The sequence below is a fragment of the Morus notabilis genome, unplaced genomic scaffold, assembly GCF_000414095.1.
Source record: "Morus notabilis unplaced genomic scaffold, ASM41409v2 Scaffold84, whole genome shotgun sequence".
Taxonomy (NCBI): domain Eukaryota; kingdom Viridiplantae; phylum Streptophyta; class Magnoliopsida; order Rosales; family Moraceae; genus Morus; species Morus notabilis.
Window position 1 is genome coordinate 122,039 of NW_010361039.1, and position 21,578 is coordinate 143,616.

At 32.0% G+C, this 21,578-nt stretch overlaps 2 protein-coding genes across 4 annotated transcripts; both read right to left on the minus strand.

The window, feature by feature from the left end:
• Positions 1–840: 840 nt before the first annotated feature.
• On the minus strand, positions 841–7,032 carry LOC21390144 (probable serine/threonine-protein kinase At1g54610). Its single transcript, XM_010098173.2, has 8 exons — positions 6,937–7,032; positions 6,411–6,770; positions 5,499–5,783; positions 4,576–4,890; positions 3,522–3,743; positions 2,547–2,641; positions 2,030–2,138; positions 841–1,221 (listed from the first exon to the last, which is right to left on the minus strand). Exons 1-8 carry the CDS (start codon positions 7,030–7,032, stop codon positions 841–843), a joined length of 1,863 nt encoding a protein of 620 aa, XP_010096475.2.
• A 2,409-nt stretch (positions 7,033–9,441) lies between these two features.
• On the minus strand, positions 9,442–13,569 carry LOC21390145 (TSL-kinase interacting protein 1). Of its 3 annotated transcripts, none has more exons than XM_010098174.2 (8): positions 13,483–13,569; positions 12,766–12,904; positions 12,257–12,441; positions 11,880–12,118; positions 11,593–11,770; positions 10,707–11,270; positions 9,912–10,031; positions 9,442–9,815 (listed from the first exon to the last, which is right to left on the minus strand). In XM_010098174.2, exons 2-8 carry the CDS (start codon positions 12,887–12,889, stop codon positions 9,741–9,743), a joined length of 1,485 nt encoding a protein of 494 aa, XP_010096476.1. In that variant the 5' UTR covers positions 12,890–12,904; positions 13,483–13,569; the 3' UTR covers positions 9,442–9,740. The 3 variants fall into 3 exon arrangements, with proteins under 3 accessions (XP_010096476.1, XP_024021451.1, XP_024021452.1); XM_024165683.1 differs by having other exon boundaries at positions 12,766–12,935; XM_024165684.1 differs by having other exon boundaries at positions 12,766–12,939.
• Between the last annotated feature and the right edge of the window lie 8,009 nt (positions 13,570–21,578).

The window sequence follows — 21,578 nt, forward strand, 5'->3', positions numbered from 1 at the left end:
TGTTCACCAATAATTAAAATTATAGACATAAATATCCTGTATGCATAAGAATTGATGACTTTGCTTAACCAATTTCTTCAGACATAGAAATGAAAATATCTCTCTTTGCTGTAATTAAGTATCCAATTCATACCCCCTTAAGTAAATTGAGAAAAAAAAGGGTTAGAGATTTGAGATACACTCATTGAAGTAACGCAATAGTCACTTTCTGGTAGTTGAGAGAATCTGTGGTAGGATATAAAAAGTTATCTTAGAACATAATTTTTAACCGTCGGATCATACTATAATCATATCAGACTAAAAAAAAAATATGCTAATATAATGGAACGCAATAAAGATTTAACTGGTCAACAATTGTGTCATAATAATAGGGTTTTTTTTTATGATACGTCAATATTATTATTCAACCATCAGTAAGTAATATAGTATTGTTGGATATGTGACATGTCAACCGGTAAATTGTTAAATCACTAAGGCCTTTTTATTTTACAATTCAATTTATAACTTAAATTTTATCACTATCATGTTTTCTCTCATAAAAATTCAAATTCAATTTTTTTGTTACAATGTTTTTTTCTCATATATAAAACTCAAGTCATAACTCAAGTTATGACTTAAGTTGTGAAATGCTTATCGTTGAAAATTCCAGAATCAAAACAAATAAAGAAATAAATAAATAGATCACTACAGTGCAGCTGCCATTGTTCTATATCAAACCAAATCTTGTTATTATTCTCTAGAAACCATCCATAGGTGGTCCCAGATAATGAAAATAGAATAACACAGATATGATGATTTGAATAACTAGCAGCATAAGCTAAATAAGCAATATTTGCTAGCCTATTCGTTGTCAGCCACAAAGGAGAATTCTGACGACTTCTCGGGATCGTGATTTCGGAAATCCAATGCCGAGAGAGACCTGAAATACTGAGCCAGGGCACTGCCTTCCTTGTGGTTGATAATATCAGTCACTGAGGCCTGCAAAAGAGTGAAGTTGTTGATGTTTTTAAGGACATCAGGGTTGATATTCCTTAGAGAATTAGGGTGAGCCTGAGTTATTGAAAATCTTTTCTGGTGAGAACTAAGAACTGGGGACAAATATGCATTGAAGATCTGGTCTTCATGTCCAATATTGTGTTTACTACTGGAGGAAGTAGTACTGCTGCTTGCACTATTGCCCATCTCTTGGTTGTGCAAGTTTGGCTGCTCAGCATTCTTTTCCTGGAAAAGGAAAAATAAAATGTATGAGCTAACAATGTCACCTTTAAGAAGGGTTCTTCTACGGTAAGAATTGTAATTTCTGACCGTTAAATTTAGTCCAGATCACATTAGAATTAAAAAATATATATATAACTGACAATTTCCGTCACATATTTGATGTTAAAAAATAGAGATCTACCAATAGTTTATTTTTTCAGGTCCTGCAGTAGAAATCTCCCTTAAAAAGGAAAAGGCAAAAATTGATATCAACTAACAGAAGTTGTTCTTCTTTCAAAGTAAACTTGCTGGGGTTGGCAAAGGCTTTCGGTGTTTGTGTTGTTAGAAATGTCAAGAGGCGTTAAATGGTTAGGGAAGAAATCTAAAAGAAATGAGAAACTAAAAAACACTAAAAGTCAAAGACATTAGTAAGGAGCCACACTTGCTTAAAAGCACCAGTAACCAGTACACCAAAGTAAAACTTTTTTCTTTTTTAAGCACAGACTATCTTTTTAGTACACTTTTATTCTGACCTACACGAGATAAAAGGGCAAATATAGCTTTAATTGTGGTCGTCAAAATTGTTTGTTGAGTTCAATCTCAAAATGCATAGGGGTTATCTACTGTTTCTTGCTCTACAAGAAAATCAGTCCAAACCAGAAATTCTTGAAACCTTGATCAAGTGCTCCAACGTTATCAACTAGATCAATACCATTCAACTTCTTGCTTATAAGAAAAGGCTTCTCAAATGCCATTCACCCCCATATCAAAGAGAATATGGTGGACTGAATGACGAAAAAAATATAAGCAACTCAACATGGTGAGGAATTACCTCATTGAAATGTTCAACATCACCTATAGCCTGTCCATCAAGTTCGTCCTTCTGCTGATGAACTTCGTAATCCGTTCGTGACGATTTCTTTGATTTCGAACTCTTCCTCCTAAAAGAAGAAAAAGAAGAATCAATTTTCTCAAGTGCTTATTAATTGGACCATTCAAGGAAATTTTAAGCCCACCATATGGTATATGATCTAGACCATTGGTTTTGATAGCATTTAATGAAACTGCTTGGTTACTTAAAGAACACAGTACTTAAAAAAAAAAAAAAAAAGGAAATAGCAATGGACCAGTGTCAAGGAAAGTTCAAAAGATAAATAAATACATGTATAATTGAAATCCAATTTTTTCATCCAAGTAGTTTAAATACATCTAAAAATACTATCTTGTTGTAGCTTTTATTTCATATACTTCATTCTATATGAAAGATGTTATATACAGAAGTAGAAAAAATTGTTATTAAAAAAAGTTTGAATTTTAATAGGAATTTCATGTTCCAAAGTGCAACATACTTCTTCTTTTCGTTTCCTCTAGTTGGCTCATCCTCCACTGTGTAAACTACCGGTAGATCAGAAAGTTCACAAGCCAATGGACTTGTACTGAAGAACTGAAACAAGAAAAAATTATTCAGAAAAGAGACCATGAATAACATTCATGATCAATTATGTAAATTATGAAGAGGAGAACAGTATAAGATTTTATCAACAAAATTGTACTTCCATGAGTCTAAATCTTTATTTTCTTTGTCTCCCAAAGTTTGGATCAAAGTAGTGTAATTCTTTAAGCAATTAGTAGTTACCATATTCATGTTAACATCTTGCATTGAATCACATGAGACTGCTAAATAGATGATTGTTGATAGTTAATATAATTACTAGAAAAATTTGACATCACAGTGATACAAAAGAAAATAATCAAAACCGGTGTTATTCTTAAAGTACTTTTTTGTTTGGTTAGAGCTATAAAAATGATTAACTTGATGTAAGAGAAGCACAACTAATCTTTACAAAAATTGCAACTATTAAGAGAGACGCAATCTAATCCTATCAATCACCTAGAACCAGACAAATGGGCCCATGCATTCTCGAGGCCTGAGACCACATAGGCCCACTCATGTTCAAGCCCTGCATCACAATCCTTCTCTCTCTCTTTTTGTTTTTTTGTTTTTTGTTTTTTTTAAGTTTTACACTTAAAACTAAAAAAAAAAAAAAATTGAGTTATACCCCCATATTATTAAATAAATTATATCAGTGTCACAGTGTCACGCTCAAACTATGTCCTTTATCTTAAAAAAATCTCACTTTTATTATAACGCGTATTTATAAAATATTCTGGTTCCACCGCTAAACTTGATGATTACGACTTCTCTCTCCTTTGCAATATGTCAAAATTTCAAATGTAGATTCTTATAATCTTCTTAGTACCATCAATTGGTCTGCAAAACAAATTTGACAGTGGTTCGTACAATGTTTGCTGTTTGTACTCACATCACTTTCGAGAGCAGAAGCAGCAGTGCCGCGGAATGCCGGGTCTAGAGCAAGAAGTTGCTTCAAGAGACCAAAAGAAGAGCTGGGAAAATCTCTAAAGACTTCCTCAAAACTAGATTTGTAGTTTTTTGGCGGTCGAAAACTTGTCGGCAGTTTCATCTTTGTCCAGAACTCATCTGGGGGTGCACCACAAAGCTTGAAGATCTTATGCAGCTGCTCAACCTGCAATGCAGAAAAACTTAGTAGAAATAATAAAAAAAAAAATGGCAGGCCTTAAAAACATCTCATAAAAAAAAAATGTTTCTACAAAACATGAAAAAAGGAAGCACAATTTCCCCCCTCTCATTTCAGGGCTCCTCACAATATTAATAGGATAATGTTTTACATTTGTTGATTAATGTTTTTCATAAGGCTTAATATGTTCGAAATAGATGAAAAAAAAAACAAGTAAATGAAGAATATCAAGCACTTTATTATACTTAGCTTCAGCTTACAACTTTGGGACGAAAAATCAATATATATATATATATACGGCTCTATTAATCCTTTAACCTTTAAGAAGTGACAGTTTAGTCCTAATTTTTTTTTCTTCCGATTAGTCCCTAGGGCCTAAACTTAATTCTTTGGCAGGTCAGGTTTGACAATAAATTTGATCGCATCAAGTAAAAACTTGAAATTTTGCAAAAACAAAAAAAAAAATCAGGTTATGTGCAAATGTTTTAATTTTGAAGCCTTTCCATGGGTATTAAAGGAAACATCTTGCTCTTTATGTGACTTTTTTGCAAAATTTCAAGTTATCTCACGAAACGTATGCTTACTTTCATCAAACTTTAAAAATCCCTTGTTAATTTGTGGTCAAGGACCTAAAACTGGCAAAAAAACAAAGGTCATAGATTAAGATCAAACTGTCACAATGCTAATAGTTTAACGACTGACAACGCCAAAAATCTAACAAAAAGGTAACAAACTAAAATTGAAGCTTAGTGAGTTTACTTAATATCTAATTAATCAACGGTTTATGTTCAAAGTAACATAGTAGAATAAAATGTTTTACCTCAGTTCTCCCTGGCATAAAGGGTCTTCCAATGAACATCTCAGCCAATATACATCCTGCACTCCAAAGATCTATACCAATTCCATAATCTGTTGAACCTAGCAACAGCTCTGGAGCTCTATACCAGAGTGTCACAACTCTGCTTGTAAGAGGACCCTTTTTAGGAGGATAAAAATTTGCAAGCCCGAAATCCGCAATTTTAAGTGTTCCATTTTTATCAACTAGCAAATTGGAAGCCTTAATGTCCCGGTGTAAAATTCCCCTCTCATGACAATGCTGGAGACCCAAAAATAGCTGCTGCATGTAGCATTTCACCTGTATGTATATGATATTCCCATGAAATTTTTAAATTTTTAAATTTAGTTAGGCATGGTTTGTTTAAATAATCATCGTCAACTAAGCATGTGAGTGTCACATGGTTGATTCTACTGAGTTTTTAACAGTTTTTATGACCGCAGGGCCAAACATGGGACAAAGAGCATTGTTTAGGGTGCAATTTGTAATGCTAAAAAAGTTAGAGGGTCAATATGGAACGCGAAACATAGTCAGAATACGTGTTATCAACTAAGAATGTGAATGTCACATGGTTGACTCTGTTGAGTTTTTAGTGGTTTTAATGATCTAAGGGCCAAACTTAGGACAAGAAGCATAGTTTAAGATGCAATTTGTAATGCTTTTAAGTTCAAGGGCCAAAAGGGAACAACAAACATAATTTGGAGTTAAAAGTGAAATTAACCCTAAAGATATCAAAATAGTGGTATTTCTCAATTGTTTCTTCCTTGCATTGTTTGACACTCAAGAAAATGATCAATATGAAACAAATTCCTTCTGCAATTTCTTTCCAATGGCAAAAAGTTCAAAAATGATCAATGTTAATTTAAGGTATTTTAAGGTAAATATAAGGAGCAGGAGGAAATGCAAACCTGTGCTTCATCGAGCTTCTGTTCGGAACGTGTGATTACTTTGGCCAAGTCTGCTTGCATATAATCTAAAACCAAATAAAGACTATATTGCATTCTTGATGTGGCAAGGCCTACAAGCTTGATGACATTGGGATGATCTAGCTTCTGTAGTATCCTTATCTCCCTTGCCATAAACTTGATGCTGTCGGACTCCGACGTGTCGAATCGAACCTTCTTCAAAGCAACGATCTTTTTAGTCACCCGGTCTCTAGCTTTGTACACATTGCTGTAGGTCCCATGGCCTATCTGCAAAATCCAAATATCCAGACAAGTTCAAACTAACTCTTGTCCTCTAAGAAAACAATAAAAGGAAATTTTGTGATAATCAGGAAAACTCTTATTTGATTTTTCACTCTTATGGATTAATCTTTTAGGGAAAAAAAAATCATCCAGGCAAACATTAGAGATCTGATCAACATTGACAAATATAAGCTTTTCTTTTGTGGGTGGCCTTAGTTCTACGGTTAGTACAAACCAAAAGTAAGTGATAACAGAATGCAAGGAACATCATGGCTAGCTTATAAAACACTAATAGACTAGCACAAGTAAATCCTCTCACCTTCTAAATGGGAATGCCCGGAAAAGAAAAGGTTTATTTTTTATAGCTCTAGTAAAAAATATTTCATAAATAAGATTAGTTTTGATTACTTTCTTTTCTGTCACTGTCACGTCAGTAATTATCACAAGTAGTTATTGCAATTGCCAATGGATGTACCATTATTATTGGAATAGCCTGAGGAGGCAATAATGCAAAAGAAAATAATCAAAGAAAACAACCTGTTCATGGGATTTTACAAGATTTAAGAAAAAATTTCTAGGCAACATTATATATTTACCAACTATATCATAAAACCTTCAAGAAATTCCACTAACCTTAGCAAGCTTATCATATGAATGAACACTCCTTGGGACCAAACCTTCCAAAACCCCTTGAGGTATGTTCTCAACAAGCCAATCCGGCCACCTACCAACAAGCTCATCACCCCCAATCTTCTTCTTCTTCTTCTTGGCAACCCTCTTCGAACTTCTTCCAACACTTCCTTCACTCCCACCATTACTAGTCTCCTTCTCATCAAAAACAACCCTCCTGATCTTAATCTCGGGTTCGAGCTTTAACACCTCACCGGCCGCGCGTTGTTTTAGGCTTACGGAACTGTCTCCTTTTCTTCCCTTAACATAATCATTCTTTGCTTTCTGCCTCTCAAGGTCCTGGTTCGGCGAGCCCGGTTTTCCCTGGACACAACCCATTTTTTTTCTCTGGTAAGGTAATAGTGTTTGGTAGGAAGAAAAATATTTTGATGGGAACTAGGTGACATAGTAGGGATGAGAGTGAGAGAAAAGTGTGTTTTTGATGGAAAATTGTGAAATGCCACAAAATGATAAGAAAGGTTGATGTTACCGTCCCTTTGGCCTGCACTGCTTGGAAGTATGCTGGAGAAGAGTAAAGAGAATTAGTCCTCATTGGGTCATTGTCAATCTCTGTATTCTCCGCCATTGATTGAGTATTGGAGAGTTTTTTAGTATCTTCTATTTTTCTTGATTATCTTCTTTGCCAAGGAAATGGAAGGTTTTGAAAATATAAACGTTGGAGATCTTTTTTGTTTTTTTGTTTTTTGTTTTGTTATGTTTTTTGTTTTTTTTTAAGTTGGCGGGTACGAGTAAAAGGTTATCTGACAAGGAAAAAAAAATGTGAAAGGTTATTGGTTTTAGAAATTAGTGATCGACACCGATTGATCTTTTTCTATTTGTAGAAACTTTTTTTTTTTCTTTTTTAAATGAAAACTACAAAGCATTTAAGCGTGTTTTACATATTTGTTTTTGCTAAGAAAATTATTCTCATCCGATGGATTATGTATAAGATTAATTAAGCAGTAAAAATACATTCTTAAAGTAATGGGGAGTTGTCATTTTCAATTGATGGTTTTTATTATTTTTCATGCTTTGGTAATTTGAATTTAGTAATTAACCCATAAACATGTCAAACTGTTGTAGTGGTGCCTAAATTGATAGTGTCGGTTAAATTGGTGATGAAAAGAAGAGGGCCACAAAGCGGTGAACATTGGGTGGGTTGGATGGGTTTTTGAGATTTTTCAACCCATCCAAATTTGTTTTAAATTTAAGAAAAAAATGTAAAAATTGACGATTAAACACATTTTTTTGAAGTTCTATCTTTTTGATGTGATAGACTACTTCTTTGATTATAATCTGTCAAATTATAAATAATAATTTGTTAAATTTTAGACAATAATATGTCAAATTACGCCTACTACTGACGATATCTGTCAAATTATCAATAATAATCTGTCAAATTACTTACTCTAAAAGGGCAAAATTCAATACGCCAATATTGAGACTAAAAAATTCTTAATGGTATCATTTTAAGGGATATTTGTCAAAATTTTCCTAAATTTAACCTACCAAATCAACTCAAAGTTTAAAATCCATCCACCTAATTAAAATTTGAGTGGGTTGGTCGGGTTGAACATAGAAAAGAAATAAAAAATAAAAATAAAGCTAATCATTCAACCTAAAAAAAGAAATATATAAAAAGAAAGCTAATTTTCAATTTTTGATCATAATATTAGTCTTATAAATCTCTAAACTTGTCTCATAAATTATAAACCAATATAAAAATAAAATATAAGCAAAAGAAATTCAAATATATAAGTTGTAAACCAACAAACAAACAGTAATAAAAACTCATACAATATAAAACATAATATGTGTAAAGTAGTTAATGTAAAATATAAGATAAATATTATATATTATGAGGTAGGAAAATATATATATATATATATATATAAATAGATTGGGTGGGTTCGGGTCAAATTGGGTTAAGAAAAACTCAACCCAAACCCACCCAATTAATGGTCAGATTGGGTGAGTCAGGTTGATCTCTTGATCTGGTTGGTCGGGTTTAGGTTATAATGAATTAAGTTGGATGGATTAATCGAGTTGGTCGGGTTGGCGGTGTGTTTTGTTCACCCTAGGGCCACTTACCAAAATTCAAAGTCTGGAAGACAATTTGCTAAAATAAGAAAAGTTCAATGGCTAACGACCCATATCAATTTAAATGGCGTTATTAATTTGGATCACATTTCAACAATTCGAAGTTCACAACGTTAATTACCAAAAGAAGATCCACAGCTCCCCACACTCCTTTTTGATAAATTTTACGTATTACTAAAATACTTATAAATAAAATCAATTCCAAGACAAGTATTATGAAAATACTCTTCACACACCCAAATAGTTTTTCAAAAAAACAACCCTTTTATTTATTTATTTATTTGGGCAAAAATACAACACATACTAAACACTCAAATCACAATTAGTAATAATGAGAGAGAATAAACAATGGCTTCTAATGGAAACGATACTGTACGTATTTTTCCTCTCTCAAATATCATTTTACTCATTTTTTCTACCAAGATATCATGTTACTCGTTACTCAGTACAATCTCCATCTTTTTGTATTTTGTTCATTAATGACGTACTCATTTGTACAACTCAATTGATGTTGGTTGTGATAATGTTCCGATATATTACATACGTAATATGTGGCTTGATGCGTATACAATTGCCTTGCCCCACACATTTCTTCATTAGTAATCAAGAAATCTCTCTATTAAACAGAATAAAAGGAGTGAATTCTCTCTCTTTTTTCTGTGAAATTAGGCAAGGAGTCCTGCATCTTTCTATATCCCCCGAGAACCCCCATAGACCTAAACTAAAGATAAATCAAGCGGTAGAGTGTCATCTTGACGTGGTGGAAGTCATCAGTTCGAGCCTGATATGTTAAGGACATTAATTCTAATCCCAATTCTTATATCAACTCTATATTACATACGTAATAAAGCAAATTGTAAATCTTATTATGAACTTTAGGAAAGTTTCAGTGCCGTTTCAACCTGCAAACTGCAAAGAGGGGGGAAAAAAAAGCTTTCCTGAATATACACGTCCAATTGGAAGTTACACTACTAATTGAATGACGTTACTTAAATTGAACCTAAAGTAACCAGTCTTGTTTACTCTGTCACCAAGATACTGCAAAGTTCCCCAAAACCAAATTGCTTTTTCATAGTTACAGAAATCAGAGTCAAGTTCTATTTTTTTTTTTCTCCCCCTCTTTTATATTTTTGGTTTCCTGAATTTACATGTAATCTAATTACCGGAATCGAGTAACTTTTCAGTTTCCAATCGCTACTTAATGAATCCACCATTAACAAGCTTTCTTGAAGCAGGTAGGCCGAGATCAAAAGGTCCCAAAGAGTCGTTCTGTAGAGAAGCAGTGAAACAATCACATTAGGTATTTATGAAGCACGCATAGGACTTGAAGAGCCAACTAATTGTCGAATAGTAAAAAATTTATACCCATTTGATGCCCAAGAGCCCAAGGCTGCTTTCATCATTACATGTTCTTGAAGCGAGAACGAGATCGGTCTGAGCCTCTTGACATGCCTGATCTTCTAGAACCCTAGCTTGAGAATCGATCTGTAATCAACATTATATTAGTGAATGCAAAAAATGATTGCCAGTTTTATACTTAATTAAAAAGTATACGCTTTTCAGGTCTCAACAAAACCCTTCTTTCCCAATAATATAAGAGTTCTGAAATGACCAACCCAAATTAGATAAATCCTTGATCTAATCACGTGTAAAGGAAGAAACGCGAGTTTGTTATTTTCATTCTCGAGCTAAAATTCACAAAGGTAAAATCTAACAACAAAATATCGACAAAGAGTAATTAAGCAAATACATAAAAGAGGTTCTCAAACAGCTGCAATCCTATTCACCTACCAATGGAAGATGCATTTTTCAGAGATCGCAACCTTAAATTTATTCTTAAGACCATAAAATTTTCTTCGAGACCATCACAAAAACTTTTAAAACATATTTTTACTAGATGGAATTAATTCCCATAACTCATCTAGCCCAAGTATCAACGTTATCATCTCTGGCTCGCATTGTCTGGTTCACATTGTTCAGGTCTTAACACATGCTACTATTATTTTTTTCCATCAAACATTTTACGTTCTATATTGCTGTATCAGATCTTTCAATAACGGAAGGGAATCCAGATTTTGACTGATAAAAATCCTGACAGGTCAGTTTTAGGCTAGACATTTGCATTAAAGGGCATGGTATATATGAAAAGAGTAAGCAAACCTCATCCGTTTTGGGAGATCTGGATGGTTTGGACCCAGCATCCTGGCTACAGCCTCCAGAACTTCCACTGATAGCTGAAACCCTTTTGCCTGAAGAAGATAGTCTTTGGACAGGGAACGCATGACATGTCTCTTCAGCATCCAGAATAGATGAGTGTGACATGTGAGTAGGTAGCTTTGGACCTTGAGGACAACCAGTTTGGGCAGAAAAAAAAGCATCAAGTGAATCAGAAATTATGGGAGTCGACTGCAAGTCTGCATTACTCCCAGCAGATTTTGCACCGTTATTGAACTTTCCCTGTAAGGATACTTCGGACAAGAGGCCTCCAATGCTTATATTAGTTAGACAATCAGCCCAGGACGCCAGTAACTTTGAATTGAAGTTTATTTGGTCAGGCTGCAAGCAAGTACCATTTTCCGTTGACTTTGGTTCACAGCTGTTGAATTTAGCCTGTAAGGATGCATCAGACAGGAAAGCTCCAATGCTTGTATTAGTTAGATCATCGAGCCAATGTGCTACTGGTTGTGGTTGTCCAGGTTGACTATCGGTCCTCAGTGCATCATCCTACTTAGAATAACAGGAGCACCTTTAGAAAAGCACTACATTTTTGACAAATAAATCACTAATATATGCAAAATGAACCTCAAGAATTTTTGCACGTCAATTTCAAATAACTGTCTAACAAATCTCAACCACATGCACACATCTGAATTAAATAAACAAACAAATAACTCTTGTGGGCAAGACAAGCATACAAGAAATGTCTAAGAAAGTCAACTCAAATTCAATCTTCCAAGCAGTATCTTAGTAGCAAGAGACTATTAGCACACAAACAACTAATTTATTGAAGGTCTTCTCAGTGGAAAACTATTTCTGTTTCACTTACATTGATCAATTTGAATTCTTCACATGTCACAATTTGCATCTCCTCATTATCACCCTTTTTCATGTCGCAGTTACAATCCTTCTTTGCATCTCCAGATTGTAAACAAATATTGCAAGAAGTTGATGTTGTAGAGGGCTCTTCAAATGTTTTGGGTTCAGAATTTGAGAACCAGCCATACCTTAAATATAAAGATCGATAGTAATGAGAGAAGAAAAGGAGAACAAGACCAAATCAGAAGCTTAAAATAAGTTATGCCTATAAACCATTGAAACTATTAGACCCTATACCTTAAGCGAAAAGTTGCAGGGCTTCCAATAGATGCATAGACATCCCTTGCACTGATGTCACTATCTTTCATTGTCCAACTTCTGCAGCCAGAAATATCGCCATGTATATCGTAAGGGAATAACATTGGCTCACCAAGAGCAACTTTTGAACTCCCCCACTTGCTATTGACACGCTTGAGCACAGAAGAAATCTTTTTCTTAGCTCTGAGAGTGAGTTCCAAGTATGGATGATGACCATCCTAGATATTCACAAATAAAATCATCTCAAGTATCTTCCAAAAATATACAAGTTAAAGAACCTCTACTATCTTCCAAAACCATATAAATCTAATCGCATTCGATATGACTCTATCCTTCATCATGGTTCGGGAGTTTACCTTTTCTAATCCAATGCGAGTGCCTTCATCTATAGGGAAAAGCTGCAACTTGATTTTTGTAAGTGGAAGAAGTTCTTGTAGTGGATGAAGCCCAATTACAGCAGATGACTCCATTTGTGTTCTATCGACCGCAGAACAAGGTAAGGAATGTTCATCTTTTTTTATCAAAAAACATTCATCTTGCCCTGAAAAGGATAAAGGTAGATACTCTTATGCAAAATAGAAAAAGAAAATAATAACAACAACAACAACAAGAAATGAAAAACTCAGCATCAATGTATCTGCTATATTCCTTTTTGAAATGAAGCACAATCACAGGATTGGACAGGCAACAGCTAATCAAAACAAATAAGACGCATAAAGAATACTTTGCAAATGACACCAGATGTTCATCAAACTTCATACAGAAAGAAAACCAAAAATCTTGTGGCTTGTCTATAAAGTTTCAAGTCAAAATAAATTCAAGCATAATATTGTAGACACTTAGATCAGATCCTCTAAGGCTTTACCTATAATTTTGGGACTTTGCCCACCAGTTTTTCTCACTTTGTTGGCTCCGGGACTAGATATATTTGATCTGCAATCTCTAGGAACCTTGATTGCCCTTTTGTTCCCCTGTGTAGCATCTTTCATGGTAGCTCAGCTTTCCTGCAATTTAAGCCAGCTACCACAAAAGTCACTGTCTTTAAAAAATAAATAAACTTTAAAAAAAGAAATTATCGAATTCACTACAAGAAATCACAATCAAATGGTTTCTGAATTCTTTGAACCACAATCTAAGACAAGATCAACAGATCTAACAAAAAGCAAAAACGAAAATGGGATCAATTTGTTCGACTATTAGGGTTTGACTTCTTTAACTCACAGACCCACCTTTCAATTTCCGCTATCCCTCAAATTCAAACCCTGATTCCCAAACAACACTTCGAAATCATAGAAACTCGTGACCTGTGACTTTGGGCGTCCGATACATAATTCACAAATTACAATTATTACAAAAGTTATATCTCCAATTTTGGTTCTAATTTCTCGAAACAAGACCGAAAATCCAAATCTAACACCTCAAAAACCCTAGAAAGACCAAATCAAAGAAAAGAAAATGGAGAAATTACCCTCCTTAACCGAATGCTTTAAATAAGAACGCAAAAGAAACGGAATTTCGGATCGAAATCTTGAAGAATTGCAGAGAAACGTAAACATGAGAGATTGAGAAAAAACTTTCGTACCTGAATCGAACTAGCCGAGAGGAAAAAATGAATGTGGGTGTTTGGATGTGGATAAAAACCTTGGCGGGAGAGAATTCTTTTTTTTTTTTTTTTTTCTTGAAAAGTGTCGGTTTCAAACTATTGCCGCTTCATTTTTAAAGCTCCTCTCACGTGGCAGTAATTTAATTATAATTTTTACGTATTTTGAGAAATAAAAAATAAAAATAAAAATAAAATGATGTTTATTTAATAATTATTTTAAAAGTGAAAACAGTGAGAATAGTTTTTGTAAAAAAAATTAAAAAATAGTTTAAAGTTATTTTCATTTTTTTATTTTTATTTTTTAGTATTTATCAACAATATTACAATATATTAATTAATAAATATGATTTTATTTTTTTTATTATACTCAAAACAATCTCTTAAAAAATTAACCAAACGCAATTTTAAAATCAGTCCCAGAATAATTTTGAAAATAATCTCATTTTTAATTTTTATTGAAAATAAAATCATTTTAAAACCAATTCTAAACGCACCCATAAAATCTGAATAAATAAAATATCAAATTAAAATTAAAAAAATAAAGTGTTAGGATAAAAAGATAAAAAAAAGATTCAAAATAAATATTAAAATAAAGAAATAAATAAGTTATATAACAACAGAAATCAAAACAAAAAAATAAAGTATAAGGACATAAAAAGGTCAATAAAAAAAATAAATCAATTTAGGGCAAAAAACCAAAGCAAAAAAAATAAAATTCAGGACAAAAATTAAAAAAGTCAAAACATGGTAAAAATGAAAAATAACTAATTTTTAGGGTAAAAAACAAAATAAATAAATAAATAAATAAAAAGGGGGAGGGTTGTACTTTTTCAACCAAAACGTTGCAGTTTTGGTTGAAAAAGTACAAGATTGACTCTTCTAAAAAGTACAAGATTGGTTGTTCTATATATACTAGTTTAGAAACCTGCTATGCATGTATTAAGTTGTGATTAAAATTTTTATCATGTAAAATATAGACAAATCATATGCAGAAAGAAATCTACTTAAAAAATTGGAACATACTATATTAATAGTAGTTTAAGAAAAAAAAGATTATGTTTAATCATAGAAATACATATGAAACATTATAAATTATAAGATAACAAATAAAAAAAAATGAAAAGTCAACATGGAGTAAAAAATAACCATGCATAACAAAATTTAAAAAAAAAAGTAAAGGTATTCGAAACTTAAAAAGAAAAAGGAAAAAAAAAAAGCAATCTAAAATTACCGTTTGCAGTTTTAGCTTACCATGAAATAAATAATGGCCACATATCCACTCTTATATATATATATAGGATAAGATTTAAGATATTATGATATATATATATGTGTGTGTGTTATATATATATATATATATATATATATATATATATATGTAGAGTTGAGGTACATACGATGCACATATTGAATTGTAATTGACGTTCTTTATAAAGTAGATATAAAATTATGAATAGATTATAAATATTTGATTATGAATAGAAAGTATAAATATAAGAAAATTTTACTCATAAATTCAAAAAGAAAAAGTATTATTTACACAAATAACTTATCGATATATGCATTTGTTTCATTTTGGCTCACTTATCTTTACTTTTACAAATTTAACTAACCAAAGATTAATGAAATGTACAGTTTATTAACTAATTTAATCATGAAATGAATGAAAGAACCTGGTTGGAATAGAATTCAAAATTGATTGCAAACAAAGTGGTTATTCCGATGGAAAAGTTGAAATTTAAGGTTTAAAAAACCCTAAAAAAGAGCGAAAGAGTTAAAATAAATAGAAAATAAAAGGGATATAAAATGAGAAAACGTAAGAGAATATTAGTGTAAAAGTTTACCTTAGAAAAATGGAGCTAAAAATAAAGAAAAAAAACAAAGGAAATAAGGGGGAAAAAGGGTAAATAATGGATTAGAAAGAAAAGAAAAAAATGAGCAAAATGTAAAGTGAAGAAAAGGAAGAAGAAAAAAACAAAAAATAAAAATAAAATGGTGCCTAAAGGACTACTAATGTCCAACAGTGAGCAACTTTCTACTCTTTTAATATAGTTAAGAGGATAGATAGACTAGTTAGAGCATGTGAGAGTAAATTTATAGGGTGCGTTTGTAACTCGTTATAAAATGATTTTATTTTTTTTGTATGAAAATAAAAATGAAAACGTTTTCAATCTCAGACAGAAATCATTTTTTAAAATGCGTTTGGTAATTTTATCAAGAGATTATTTTCAGTATAAAAAAAACCTATTAATGTCGCTCTCTTTTTCTCTCTGCTCAAGAGAGGAGAAAACGAAGTAAAAAATGAAAAACGACTAAAAGTCGTTTTTCATTTCTCTCTCATTTTACACTAAACCAAAAAATCGTTTTCATTTCCGTTTTTTATCTTTATTGCGCTAAATGCCGTTTTGGAAACGTTTTTATTTTTTCTTTCTCAAAAAATGTGAAAAATAAAAATGGGATCAATTCTAAACACGGCCATAGATTCTATCCACTTATAAAAGTTTTGATTTTACTACATTATTATTTTTCTAATTTATTTGATAATAAAGGTTTTAATTAACTCTTAAAAACTAATTAACACTAACTTTATATTTGTGATAATAAAACATTAGGGAAAAGTTATAGGAATTTTAAAGTAAAAAGTAAAAAAAAAATTATGTTGTTTAATATAGAGAAAATTAAGATAAAAATAATTGAAAATTTCATGTAACCATTTCTTAATATTTTTAACTTTTAGAAAGAATAAAACAGAGAAAAAATGTTAGAAATAACACAAAGACATAACACAATAATTCTTCCATTCGTTCTGTTCAGTCACTCATTTGGTATAAAGTGTAATATTAAAATGAACAAAATAATATTTTTGAGGATGAAAAGAAAATTTTTCAATGAGAATGTACTTTATAAGTATTATCGAAAGTGGGATAAAAAAAGAAAAGAATATTTTTAATAAAGTAGATTTTTAAACATTCAACAAAAAAAGAGAAAATTTTAGGACATAAATTTCAAGAAAAAAGTAGGAAAAAAAAAAGACTCAACAAGCCTCAAAACGTTTTTAGTAAATAAGACAAAGTGAAGCCCATAAAAGACTAAACAAGGAGGAAAAAGAGCAAATTATAATCATAATTATTATTAATAATACTACTAATTATGATAATAATAATCATCATCATCATCATAAAAAACATGAAATGATTCAATCAACCACTAAACATTCCTACAAAAAATAAAAAAGTAAAGGTCACAAAAGACAAAATAGAGGGACAAAAGCTTTGGAAATTGAAAAATAAAACTCTCGCTCTTAGATATGTGATAGATAATAGATTATAGATTATTAGATATATAACATAGTAAAATAACTTAGGCGGTGGGAAAATAGTATTCGAAGAGGCTGCTAGAAACTAATGTTTAAATAAGATAAATACTTATAAAGCTTATATTTGGAAGAAATAATATTTTAGAGGACTGTAAAGAGAAATATTAAAGAAGCAGCATAAGTGAGAAATTTTGTTTTATTAGGGAATATTTCAGAAATATTGTTTTAATAAAATATAAGATAGAAAAATAGTATAAAAAAAGGCAGATGTACGTATACATGTTTTAATCAAAATGAGTATTTCAGTCTAATATTATAGACATATAGATAAGTTGAGCATAATCAAGACAAATATTTTTCAATTTCAATGAGGACAAATCATATAGATACTAAATAGGAAGATACTTGTGAAAAGTTTCAAATATAAGAATTTAAGAGACCAAAGCAAAAAAGAAAAGTAAGAAGAAATAAAGCCAAAATAACAATAACAAGCAAAGCATATTTAAAGAAAAATAATTTGGTCAATCAAATGGAATCAAATAAAAATAATAATTAGAAGTACATATGATAAAGAAAAAATATTTAAATGAGAATATATAAGAAAAAATAATTTTATTAAGACAAATTTTAAGAAAATATTTATAAAGACTATTTAAAAATAATAATATTATAAAGGATTACAAGACCAACATATAAATAGAACATATTTTTAAGGATTAATTGTATAATAAAAAAGCTTTTTAATGCTCAAATACAGTTTCAGGAAAAGAAGCATTAATAAAAAGATAGAAAATATATTTAACGAAAGCGCCCACAATAAACTAAGCAAAGACAGGAAAAAAAAATGTAAATGGGAGATGATTTGACTAAATTGTGTAGGAACATCTATTTATTATTTTAAAAGTCTTAAAATGAGCCTCATTATTTATTTTCTAGTAATATGCTCTATTCAAAAATCTATTCTCAAACATACTCCTATTTAATTATTTTTTCTTGCGGTATTCTAATTTTTTTTTAATGTGGCCTATATAAAATTTACAAAATTTAAATCCTAATTCCGAATTTATCAAAATCCTAAATCTACTAACTCTAAGGGCTCGTTTAGTTTGCTGATTCGAGTTTTAAATTCAAGTTGAGATGTGACTTTATGTGAGAGCTTTTTACTGAGTAAAAAAGTTAGACGTGATTATTTTGATAGTTTTTTCCTGTAACAAAACTCAAATTCTAAACTCGAATCGGTGAAATGAACGGGACCTAAAACTACACATTCCTTGATTTCGCGTTGCGCATGTTGTTGCTTTGCTTTGCCCCCATGGAGAAGAACGTAGTTACCCACACGAGAGCAACAACGCTTGCAATGGCGAGCTCAACATCTTGTCAAGAACTTGCAACATCATTCTCAACAACAAAGATCTCGAGGAGCTTTGATGGCAACTGATGGGGTCAGTTCCGGACACAAAAATAACAAGACGGCAGAAGATCTCTATCCAATTACTAAAGAAGAAACCATTTTTTGGGAGGAGATGAAGAAACGTTTCGTCCGTTTCTCCCAAACTAACCCATGTCAACATTTTTTTTTTCCTGGATGATAAAATGATTCGGTGTGGCGTATTTCAGTTCAAAGGCCACGTGTCGGTTGATGATTGGCGGTCTCTGAAAGTGTGATCAACGTGGTGAACTTCTATTCGTTTGCATAAAAGAATGCCCGTGTGTCAACAAATAATTGGATAAAAAACTGACTTCATGTAAAAACGGAGCAGTCAATCCCGCGCAAGCCTTTAGTGGCTGACGTCCCCGCCACGTGTCGTCGTATCATTGGCAAAAGGAAGACGTGGCGGGGCCCACTTGTAGAAAAGCTGTCAAGTTGTCTGTTGCCCCTTTGTCAGACACGCCACTCTTCACGTGTATTTGTTGTATTGATTCGACGGCCATAAAATGTCCAGTTTTATTTATTTTTTATTATTACTACTTATTATACTTATTTATATATTTTAAAGTGATTATGTGGTCTTATTTTGTCCATTTAAACACCATTCTGCAGAAACTTTTTGATACTACTCAAATCAAAATGCTATAAATAATTCAGATAAAATTAAAATTAAACAAAAATACACTAAAATACTCACACCTTGTTAGATAAAAAACAGATTACACAAAACAAAATAGAATTAATTTAAAACACAGTAAAATAAGCGGAAACGTAATAACATAACACTCGCTAAAAAAAAGATAAAAATAAATAAATTGTTGACAAAATGAGAGTGAGAAAATTTGAAAACTTAGTGAAAAAACAACTTGTTTAGTTGTTTATAAATTGTTTAGTCTTTTTTTATTGAATTGTTTATTAAACTTATTAAATGTTCATAATTTATTCCCTTCTTTTCGCTGACCTCGAAAGCGAAAAGTTGCTCCCACTAACACGGACACATTTCTGCCTGCACTGCTCTTCACGCACCCATTACAGTCGTCAATAATCTCAATCCAATGTCTAATATCATTTCTAATTTTATTTTTTACTATTATTTGTTATATTTATTTATTTTGAACTGATTTGGGGTCCATTTTTGTCCAATTTAAGAATGTTTTGTACTAAATTTTTTGATACTACTCAGATAAAAATATTGTAAATAATTCAAATGAAAAAAATCAAACAACAATACACTGAAATAAAATAAATGCATACTAGATTAAATAAAAAACAAATTATAGAAAACAAAATAGAACTAATTTAAAACGCAACAAAATAAGTTAAAAACTTTTTTCCATGTCTTTTGCTTCAGATCTTTTTCTCGCTTTTGTCTTCATTTTGTCATTATTTCCCCTATTCCATTTTTTTAAAAAAAGCAATTTGCATAAATGTTATTTTAATTAGATTACACGCGTAAACAATGCATTAATCTCAATCTGACGGCCAAAATAATTCTCAATTTTATTTTTTAGTTATTATAATTTATTAATTTTATTTATTTTGGACAGACGTATTATCTGATTTTGTCCGTTTTAACACCATTTTGCACCAAATTTTTTATATTAGATGGATAAAAATACTATGAATAATTGTAATAAAAAATTAAATAAAAATTCACTAAATTTTTTTTTTTAAATCACACCAAATTAAATTAAAAACAATTTTTTTTTTAGTGTCTTTTGCTTAAGATCTTTTTCTCACTTTTGTATTCTTTTCTTTTATTTTTTTTTTCTGCTCACACTTTTTTTAAACAATTTATATAACATTCATTTTAAATAAATCACACACACGGAACACGCGTTCAAAATTAGTTTAAGAAGAAGAGGAGCAGTCAAGTGTATAGAAAATTTGTTGTTCTATTTTGCTATTAATTTCTATCCTCCGAGAAAAAATCAAAAAACAAAGTGCACTTGCCTGCTTTTTGCCTTTTCCCACTAAAACATTTTTAGGAAAAAAATAATTACACAGTTTAAAGTTTGTTGATGGCCATTTTTGTATCAGGCTCATACAAAAGTCCGGGCTCAATGATTCCGTCCTGTGACGAGATTGGACTCTATTCATGGACCCAAGCCACGCTCGGGAAACTCACGTGGGCCATGGTTTGGTGAGTCATAGGTAATCGATCGAGCCCATATGTTTCTTAGTCTGATCCGATTTTAAGTCTCGTTTGGGGATTTTAAAATAATTAGGCTAAGGAATGAATGATGGAGAATTCAACCCCAAAATCTTTTGTTTGCCTTTTAGAAACAGTTTCCTCAGCCTTTGGAGACTCGAAAGCCTGGAATTTAAGCTATGGAACCTTCTCCTTCAGCGCCAGACGAGAAGTTTTTCTGCTCTGGAGTAGCTTCTTCCAGAGTTGGCAAGGATTGTCTCTGTAGTAGTTGTTGCTCCAGAGACGTCACTATGGACGCCGCCACGGAGGCATCACCGCATATGCCACCACCAAAATACTTCTCATACTCCAAGAAACTCCTCTGTGACCAAAGATACCTCATATGCTCCGAGAGACTCCCCTATGTCCGAAGGTTCTTCCTGTGCTCCATGAAGATTGAATGTGTAGGGTGCTCCAGCGAAGGCTATTTAGCTAAAATCGAAAGGCGGCACTCTGGAGCTAGTCTGATGTGTGTTCAGACCTCCGAGAATAGCAGCGCCCTTGGAGCACCAAATTCAGTCAAACACTCCATGATCTTCAGACCTGAAGAAGGTCCAATGTTAGCAAGTATTCCGGATTTGGTCTCCAAATACAACCATTTTTGGCTAATTTGTTTGTCAAAGAGGAAAGTCACTTGATGTAGGTACTCCGGAAGGAAATGGTTCTTACATGCCTCTGGTATGGCGTGACTGTACGGTTCCGGAGCAACCACCCAAGACTCCCAAACCTCATCCTATTAATATCCCTTAACTTCTTCATTTCAGGGGACAAACACATTACACTTCTGAGACTCTTTTTGACACACATTCCTTATGAAAGATTACAACTTGAGTTCCTCCCTCTGAGAGTTGTTCTTCAAACTTGTGCTCTTCAAGTTTGAAGTCCTTCATAGAAATTTCACTCAAAAAGTCCCAAAACACTTCGTTTGATCTATCCAAACTCACCTACAAGCTACGTTTGAAGTTTCTGAGGTTTCTTCGGAGGTATGAAAATCCGCCTCCGTGGCTGGACTCCGCCGTCCCAGAGCACACTTCCAAAAAACCATAAACTTCATTTGTTAATACACATTCTCAGAGGCAAGTTGTATTTGTTCTCTGAACACTCCTCTGAAACAATCTTATTCGCACTTTACGAGTTAG

Excerpts from the sequence above, each read along its gene's own strand:
- LOC21390144 (XM_010098173.2), bottom strand. The coding sequence starts at position 7,032 with ATGGCGGAGAATACAGAGATTGACAATGACCCAATGAGGACTAATTCT. Across the intron at positions 4,891-5,498 it reads AGAAGCTCGATGAAGCACAG|GTGAAATGCTACATGCAGCA; the intron begins GTTTGCATTTCC and ends ATATACATACAG. Across the intron at positions 2,139-2,546 it reads AGAGGAAACGAAAAGAAGAA|GAGGAAGAGTTCGAAATCAA; the intron begins GTATGTTGCACT and ends TTCTTCTTTTAG.
- LOC21390145 (XM_010098174.2), bottom strand. The coding sequence starts at position 12,889 with ATGAAAGATGCTACACAGGGGAACAAAAGGGCAATCAAGGTTCCTAGA. Across the intron at positions 10,032-10,706 it reads GATCTCCCAAAACGGATGAG|ATCGATTCTCAAGCTAGGGT; the intron begins GTTTGCTTACTC and ends TGTTGATTACAG. Across the intron at positions 9,816-9,911 it reads GGCTCTTGGGCATCAAATGG|AACGACTCTTTGGGACCTTT; the intron begins GTATAAATTTTT and ends GCTTCTCTACAG.